The sequence below is a fragment of the Desmodus rotundus genome, chromosome 3 (assembly GCF_022682495.2).
Source record: "Desmodus rotundus isolate HL8 chromosome 3, HLdesRot8A.1, whole genome shotgun sequence".
Lineage (NCBI taxonomy): Eukaryota > Metazoa > Chordata > Mammalia > Chiroptera > Phyllostomidae > Desmodus > Desmodus rotundus.
The window spans coordinates 155,176,000-155,185,245 of record NC_071389.1 but is presented as its reverse complement, the minus strand read 5'-3'; the positions used below and the strand labels follow the sequence as shown (position 1 = coordinate 155,185,245).

Below are 9,246 nucleotides of genomic sequence, written 5' to 3'. Positions count from 1 at the left end.
AAGCTAAAAGAGGAGACAAGAAGTGATGTCATTATAAAATTGTGTTAGAGTCAAAATGTAAACTGGATTATAGGTCCCAGGAGCAAGTTAATGAAACTAGTACAAAGCCAAGTTCCAGAAGTGAAGGGAAAGTTGATTTAATGTGAATAACCCTTCAGAAGGAAGAGGACGGCAGAGCAGAGCTGCAACCCTGGATCTAATTCTGGCCACAAAATGGGATTGATTAGTGCAACGGGACTGCGGAAAATCTTGAGAAAGTCACTATGCCATTTTGGTTCTTCCCGATGGCCAAGGGGATAAGGTGAGGACGATGAGAAGCCTGACTTCAAAGAGTTAAAAGATATGGTTTTCATAGCCTGAGACTCTATGGGGGAAAAGGCTCAAGGAAGATGGGCTTCTCTTAAGACTGAAATTCAGTCAATGCAATTACTCTGGAGTCCAATGAAGAGGAGCGGATGGAAGGGTTTCAGGGACCTCTCCAATGAACTCAGATTTAGAGATGTCAGGCAGAGAGTAGGCATAGCTAAGAGAGTAATGCACGCATGGCAACGCTTACAAAAGCTCAAACCATAAGGCAAAAATAAGGAATTTGACTACAAAAAAAGATTTATGTTCTGCTAAAGGCACCAGGGACAAAGTTAACAGGCAGATGACGGAATAAAGAAAATATTTGCTTTGTCTAAAACTGACAAGGATGTAATAGCATCCTAGAATATACATGAACTCCTGCAATTGAACAAGTAAAAGACATCAATCTCCCAAAAAAGGTACAAAAGAAATCAATAGGCAATTTATAGAATAGGAAAAGGCTAATATGCATATGTAAATTTAATAAAAACATTAGTAATCAATGCAAATTAACCAACAATGAAATATCAGTTTATACCTATCAAACCAGCAAAAATTAGAAATCTAATTTTTACCTAATTACAAATGTTGTCAGGGACATAGAAATTTAGAACGTTGTGCTGTTGCAAGACTGGTTTTACCCTTTCTGGAAGGCAGTCTGGCATTACTTGGGCCCATTACATGTAAGATTCATACACTATAGCCAGGCAATTCCTCTCCTAAGTCGTATAAAACACACTCTTTACAAATCCAGAAGGGGCTAAAACATCAACGTTCATTGCAGGGTTATCCGCAGTGGCGTGGAGTTGGAGTCAGTGTGCGTGCATCCCTGGGGGGGCGGGCAGGTGCCCCACAACGAGTGCCCACACGGACTACTAGACGTTCGTGTGGGGTAACAGACTAGAGGTTAGCATCTGGCAACGTGGATGGAGATGAAAGACAGTGCTTAGTGAAAAAACTAAGACACAGTAAGACATAGCTTGGTAGCTTTGGAGTACATTTTAAAATAGATGCCTACAAAATAACTATTTTCTTAGATCATATTTAGACATAAATGACATATTAAGCACATTAGAAAATTGCTTGTTGTGAGGGGGTAGTAATGGGAGTGGAGATAAAGGGTATAAAGAGAAAGAGAGAGAGAGAGAGAGGGAGGAAGGAAGGAAGGAAGGAAGAAGGAAGGAAGGAAGGAAGGAAGGAAGTGAGGGAGGGAGGGAGAAAGAAAGAGGGAGGGAGGGAGGGAGGAGGGAAGGAAGAAAAGAGGGGCTTTCCTTGCAGGGACCAATGACGGTGTGCCATGAACTGAGGAGTATGACTAACCCGATCCTTCGAGGAACAAAAGCTTCAAACCAAAACATAGCAACATAAACAAATATATCAGTACCTAGAACATGAAAGAGAAAAGCTGGAATGAGGAAAATCTTGCAAAAATACTGAGCAAAATGGGTTTGTTATTCCCACTAAGAAGTACAAAGAACAGATAAGTCTGATGTTCAGGTCAGTGAGGTGCTGTTTACAGTTGGAAGGGAGAAAGTAATATTTTTGGAAGCACCGACTTAGATGTTTGAAACACTTCATCTAATTTAATCCTCGTAACCACATAAAGGTAGATATTGTCTTAGTTAAGACTTGTTTGGTTGCAAGAAATAAAAACCCATCTGTAACAGTTTTGATGCAGAAATGTTTATTATAGGGATGCAAGTTTATCTCACAAAACCCAAAAGCAAGAGTACAGCTGGGTCGCCCAGGCTGACCGACACTAGGGGACTTGTTATCTCAGCCCCTTTGTCTGGAGATGTGGTCTTTTACCTCTGCCTTCCTCTGTCCTCTGTCCTCTGACTTCCACCTGTTTTCCCTGCCTGCCAACTTTCTTTGCTTTTTCACATACATGGGAAAAGATAAGTGCTCCATAGCCTGAGGGTCTGCCTGTTCCAGCCCAGAAATGACTATCCCCACTGCATACCAATTCCAGATTCCCAGGACAGGGTATTTCACTGATCCAGCTCCGCTGCATTGATTGTGGTGGTGCTGGTGGCAGGGTGGGGGGTGTCCTATGGTATAACTTGGTAGCCAGGGCTCACGCCTGTGGGCGGAGAAGAGTGTTCTTGCAGAATAGGCTGTGTGCCATAGCATTCTCTAAAACGTCTCCCACAGCCAATTGGACAGAGGAACATTTGCCAAGTGAATGAATGACTGAATGACATGAGACATAGTTCTGTCTAACTTCAAAGCCCAGGCTCATTGTCCTACAGTCTTCTGTTCCATTACCTCAGTAAAAAAGAATGTTCTTGTATCTGGGTATCTCCAGGAAACAGGTGACTTACTCAAATTGGGATACTTTGAGGGCCTAACAAGGGATTATTTACAAAGGTGTGGGCAGGGTGTGGGGAAATCACACAGGGGATACAGTACCCTGAATCGCATATTAGAGGGGCTAAGCCCGAAAAGGTCTTGGGAGACGGCAGCCCCAGAACTTAGAAATGGAGAACTGTCCTGGGTTCCTTTCCCAGGCCTGGGCTGTGGTCCTTTTTGGCCTGGGCTGTGGTAACCCTAGAGCCTGCTCCCTCCCCCTCCAAACACAGGCAATGGGAGCTGGCAGCTCCAGAACTTAGACACACTTAAGAGGACTAGGTAGAGAGAGCCAGCTGACAGGAGCTGAGATCTTAGCTAAAGGGACTCAAGCGAGCTTGCCACAACCCCCACAGAGCATTAAATACCGCAGCCTCACACTCCTATTGCCTTTTGATCTTCTGCCTTTGTTACTCATTGATTGAACCCAATACAGCGCCAGAGGTAAGGGAATCTGTTGACCTGGTCCAGGCGGGTCAGCCTCTCAAACCCAGAGCTGGGTGAAGAGGGTGAGGAATTCATCTGAAGAGGCAAACAGACATCTAGGTCTTTAAACTGGAAAATAAAAACAAACACGTGTAGCCAGATTGGAAGTCCAAAAAGACGAGATTTTAAGGGTGTTCCAAAAGGCTCTAGATGTTTAATTTTCATGTTCCGGGTAAACCATATTTCTCTGTATTAAACCGAATATTTCGGGTGAAGTGAGTAACTAATAACAGGTGCCTCAGGGGCTTGCTTGGGGACTCAGACATTCCTTCGCCGCCGCAATCAGCTCACCTTTGCTTTTATTTGGTTAATTCATCAGGATTCCGCTTAAGATTTCATCGCGGAAGTAGCGTTACAGCGCCTCCTATGGCCAGGTATGGTGCTTAAGACTCAAAAATGAATCAGACGCGGGGTCGGGGTAGGGGGTGGGGGTAGACAGAAGTAAGAAAGAGTACGGTCGTAGGAAAACGCACAGGTTCTGAAGGGAACTCACAGAAATAAACCCAGAAAGACTTTCTGGAGAAGGGAGGTAAGGAGGCTCAGGGGACACTGCTGTTGTCCAAAGGAGGTTAGAGGAACTCAACGGTTATGCAATTCTCTGAAAGGGGTGGGGCGAGGGGGCTGGCTGTCACCTGGAAAGAACTAGGCTAGGCATCCGCGAACCAGACCGGGAGCCACGGTGCCTCGAAGTGATTGGGAAGATCTCAGCTCAGGCCTGCCTCCAGCCTTGCTCCGCCCCCATCCCCATCTTGTCCTTCTCCGAAAGGGCGCGGCATTTCAACAATTCCACTAGGCTGGGAAGGGATCCCAAACCATCAGTCCGCAACTCCTGCGGGGGCGGTGGTCTGCCCAGCTTCCCAAAATAGCAGGTGGGAGGTGGTTTCTCAGAGGAGGTCGGGAGCGCAATCCCGCCGGGCGGGGCGGCCGTGGGGAGGGCACTCATTGGTTGCCACGGCGGTGATCCGAGAGGCCTTGGAAGGCTGATTGGCCACAGATTCTTAGCGCCGACCACGTCGATCGCCTCTCCCGGGTGTAAGTGGGTCAGGACCACCTCTTGGGTAGTTTGGGTAACCCGGAACGCGGCAATGAGAAGGGACTGGGAAAGGACGTGCATTTCCAGGGAAGCTTCTGGTTATTACTTGGGTTTTCGCGGCCCACCGGGCCTCTTCTTGTGTCTCCCGGGCGCTGGAACCAGGGCAGATGCTGCGGCAAAGGGAGGTGCGTCCAGGGCGTCAGCTTCCACTGCGCGAGAGCCCTGCCCCTCGCGTCCGTTCCCGCGTGGCGGGAGTCCAGGACCGTGAACCAGAAAGCTCTCGCCCTTGAGAAGACAGTTGTGGGTCACAATGCCCGAGTTTTCCAGCATTCCCGTCCCTATTCACACTCCGCCAGCCACTTGGAATGCACCATTTTAAACCACGAATCAGGCAGTTCTGACCTGTAATTTCTCGTCCCCAGCTTCTAACTCTCATCCCCCCATTTTCTGCTTTACAATTCACTGCTTATTCCTTAAAGCTTAGTTATAATTTCACTTCGGCATAAGGCCGGCCCCATTCTTCGGGACAGTTACTGGACCTCCTTAGGAGTGCTAGCTTTGGAACTGGGGCCCACTTAGAATTGCGGCTATGCCGTTTGAAATGCGGTGTGATTTTAAGCAAATCACTTAACTTCTATGAGCCTCATCTTTGCTTCTCAAAAATGGAGGTAATGCTAGTACTTCGAAGGTTTTGTTATGAATAATGTAAAGCTGTCGGAACAAAGTGCTTAATAAATGTAAGCTGCTGTTATTATCCAATGTTCCTTGTATAGGCCTGTTAAAACGTTTGCCCTTTGTATTACCATTATTTGGTTTTGTCTGTCCTGTTAGAGCTTTTAAAAGCTAGAACTGTGTCTTGCTTATGACATCAGCATACAACAATGCTGGATATTTAAATGTATGCCATGAAATTATTTCTCATAAGTTTTTATTAAGCGCTCTTTCCTCTCCTGTTACTTTATTCCTTTCCTTTTCTTTTTTTCTTTCACTTTTTTCTTTTAAAGGCTCGTTGAGACAGGAATTTTCAAACTTGGAGAAGAAGCTGAGGTCCTAGGGAGAAGTATAAGCCCTTCTTTTGCTCTCAGTGGTGGCTAAGATGACGTTAACATCCCCCCTTTACACTTGAGCAAACTTTAGGCAGGTTTCTTCTTAACCACAGGCCCCTGACCTCTCCTTTCTCAGAGCATTTACTTGAAATTGCAAATCCTTCTCTGTGCCTTTGAAATGTACATAAATCTCCTTAAAAAAGCCTCTTGCCTGTTTTAAAACACAGGGAATGTTTTCTCAAGGACCTGGGAGCCAGGCCAGATTTCCTAGTCTCTGTGAGATGGTAAGAGACTTTTCCTTTGGGTAAGGTCAGTCGCCACGCACAGGTGGCTTAAGAAACCCTTCCCATCCCACCTACCAGCCCCCGCAGTTCTAAAAATCTCGGCAGAATTGAATTCAACCTCCTATTGCAATAGTCTTAAAGTCTTTCTTGTCTATTTAACTTTGGTGCAATTTTTCTTTGATAATGGAAATCTTTAGGTTCTGCACGTATTGTTTCTTCTTGATTACAGTGATGTCTCATTTCTTCCACCTTTCAAAAAAGTGCTTCTCACATGTCCTCTGATGTCAGAGGTTTACCAATTTGGACTCAAAAGATAGAGATTCATGGAATGAAGCTACTGTGTTAAGCCCTTGCAGATGGCACTAGGTGATAGGAGGATGTAAAAAGGGTAGTACGTCTATTTGAGGGTGTCCTAAATGCGGTACATTCATCTTAAGGAAGTGGTACCTGCTCCCTCTTCTTTCCTATCTGTTATGAAAGGGACATGAGAAAGATGCAGTTTTCAAAGAAAGAGAACAGCTAAGAATATAATACCCTTCTTAAGGGATGCTAGGTTTTGTTAAGAATAGAAGCTAGAGGAAACCAGGGAGGTCAGTGTTGCAAATAGAAAGACTTCTGCAATGCTGGAGGTAGTGTGAAGAGATAGTCCTTAAAGTACAGGGAATGAAATAGATCCATTTCACGTGAGGAGGTAAGGTGGCATAGGATTGAGCTGGTGTGAAATGAAAGATGATTGAGAAAAAGGAAGGCAGTAGGGAGAGGGGAGTTGTTTGGGGGTATGAATAAGAGGAATGGAAACTGGTCACCTGAGCAGCTTGTTAGAGGCACTTACTACTTGGATCTAAAGGGAAATATCAAGCAGTCAAGTTACTTAAAGAAACTGAAGGATTTCGGAGACAGGGTTTGATACACTGGCCTCTTCCACCTGCCCTCCCCCAACACACAAGCATAAACAAACCGAGTGCAGTGTGGGCGATTTAACGCCACCACAAACTCCCCCACAGAAGCTAGTGGAGGCTAAGAAGATAGACTTCAGGCTGCTGGTCCTTAGTTTTTCTTCTTTTCTCTAACTGACCTTTCTTAATCTCCATCCTGCTCCCTAATTCTCTTTTTCTTACTTCTTCCCCTATTTTTTCTCATATAGGAGCAGGGTAGATGAGGGAATATTCAGGATATGAGATTAGAATGTGAGAATGAAAAGCAGACTGAAGTGATTAAGTTGAAAGAGAAAAACGTCAAGTAAATGTCTGCAAAACACAGGCTGGGAATAGCAGGTTTAAGCATTATACAAATAAAATGAAATGGAATTAAGTGCACTTGTGTATTTATAAGATCCCATCGAATGCAGACAACTGTACTTGAACAACAATAAGAAAAACTTAAAAAAAAAAGATCATCAATAGGATCTCCCAGGCCTGATTCTAGCAGAAAGGGAGCTATGAATGTCCTTTCCTGGAACACTTCAGCAGTGGAGAGTCACCCACCTGTCAGGACAGAGGAGGGAGCTTCCCCTCCAGGAGTCTTCCAACTAGACACTCTGCCTGGGCCAGGCTGGTCCTCCCAAAGGCCCTCATCATGGCCTTCTTCATTTCCTTGTTTTAAAACTGTACATGATGGGGTCGCACCTAGGGGTAATGATGATGTAGAGGAGGAAAAAAGGCTTGTCTTTGTCATGGCCACGTGTACTGCTGGGGTTCATGTAAGAGACACGGCCGAGGTGTAGAAAACATGATCACAGTCAGATGGGAGGTGCAAGCAGAGACGGTCTTTCTGCGACCTGAGGAGGAGGCTCTGCTGAGAATGGAGGCCAGGATGTGGGCACACCAGATGACGATGAGCACCATGGGCCTGAGCACCACCACGGTGGCATCGGCAAGGGTCACCCTCAGACTAAATGGGGGGTCTCCACAGAGAGGGTGATCACTGTGGGGGCCTCACAGAAGAAGCTTCTATGTAGTTTTCTCTACAAAAATGGGCCATGAAATCATATAATCAAGCAGGATGCCATTGATCAGCCCAAAGAACCAGGCACTACTCACCAGCCTCACACCGCCCTGCTGGCTCATGATCTGGGCATAGCCAAGCAGGTGGCAGATAGCAGCATAATGCTCATGGGCCATAAAAACCTAGAGGATGCCCTTGGCCACACCCACACCAAACCCCAGCAATAGCTGGGTCAAGCAGGAGGCAAAGGAGTGTGGTTCTTGACCACCAGGTGGATCAGCATCTGCGGGATAGTGGTGGTGATTAGGCAGATATTCAGGAAGGATAGGTGGCCAAGGAAGACATACATGGGGCTGTTAAGTCTGGGGTCTGTCCATGTGATGAAGATGATGAGACCATTGACGGCCATGGCAAGGCTGTAGAGGACTAGGAAGAGAGCAAAGGGCGATGCCTGAGTGGAAAGGGAGCTCTGCTCAAAGCCCATGAGGATAAACTTTGTCACTGTACTTCTGTTCCTTAGGTCCACCATCTGGGCCTGCTTTGAGGTGGGAGGACAGGCAAAGCGCAGGTGAGAGAGCTGTGTATATAGGTGTTACCTACTTGTATAAAAGCAGATTGCGGCAAAGGAATGAAAAAGACAGAAATTTCAGTAAACTCTCACGAGTCAGCAGTGTTGTGGGCACTGAAAATGCCAGTGCTATTGTAGGTTGTGATCGTGGAACCATATTTATGAATCAAGGGAGATTCTATTGTGCTTTGTGTGGATCAGGCTGTACCGGAAGTATTGCATCCAGTCTGGGAGCTCTATTTTAAATGACTGTCCACCAATGGGATTGTGTTCAGAGACAAGATGGAGAAGGACCGTGCATGTGACAAACTTTGAAGGAAACTTTAAAGGGAAGACTCGGAGAATCTGAGAGGTCCCTTTAAATGTTAATGGTTTTTCCATCTAGAAAAGAGAATTTCTTTTTTAAAAATAAAGATTTGTATTTATTTATTTTAGAGGGGGAGGGAGAGAGAAAGAGGAGAGAAACATCAATGTGCGAGAGAAACATCGATCGGTTGCCCCCTGCACTCCCCCAGCTGGGGACCCGGCGCAACCCGTGCATGTGCTTGGAGCAGAATCAAACCAGCGACTTTTCAGTTTGCAGAAGGACGCCCAACCCACTGAGCTACACCAGTCAGAGTGAGAATTTACTTTTTCTGTGTAATCTCAATGAGCAGACTTTGAACCAGAGAGTGAAAATACCAGAGAGAAAAATTACTGATATTTCTAATCGTAAATTTTCTTCGTTCTCTTCATTATGAAAGTAATGCTTGCTCTGGTAGAACACCTGGAAAACACCAAAAAGTAAAGCAAAAATGCCCCTTGGCGAGGGGCTGTGTAAACTCAGTGCAAGTGCTGCCTTTTTCTAATCCGTCCCTGAGGGGAGTAACTGTTGGTGATCAGCTGGTATGTGTTAGGGAAGCCCTGCCAGTCGGGAGGATCTGGCCATGTGAATATCTAAATTTCAGCACTTAAAGTTTTTGACTCATAGGGTTAATGAAATCTTAAATGCATGATAAGAAGTAAGTTTACATTCCTCTGAGTGGGTTTGAGGAATAAGAAAGGAATAGTCACTTTTTCCCTATGCAGTGGTACTCAAAGTGCGGCCCACAGACCAGCAGTAGCAGCATCACCTGGGACCTGGATAGAAACACAGGGTCCTGGGCTTCCCCCTGATCTGCGGAATCATAAGCTCCGGAGCTGGGGCCC

General features: G+C 45.8%; 1 protein-coding gene across 1 annotated transcript; it reads right to left on the bottom strand.

Annotated features, from left to right (window-relative positions):
• Positions 1–7,033: 7,033 nt before the first annotated feature.
• OR10AD1 (olfactory receptor family 10 subfamily AD member 1) lies at positions 7,034–8,019 on the bottom strand. Its single transcript, XM_024575810.3, is given in 6 exon segments — positions 7,034–7,146; positions 7,149–7,272; positions 7,274–7,458; positions 7,461–7,531; positions 7,533–7,743; positions 7,746–8,019. Coding segments are annotated over 6 exon segments (978 nt in total).
• Between the last annotated feature and the right edge of the window lie 1,227 nt (positions 8,020–9,246).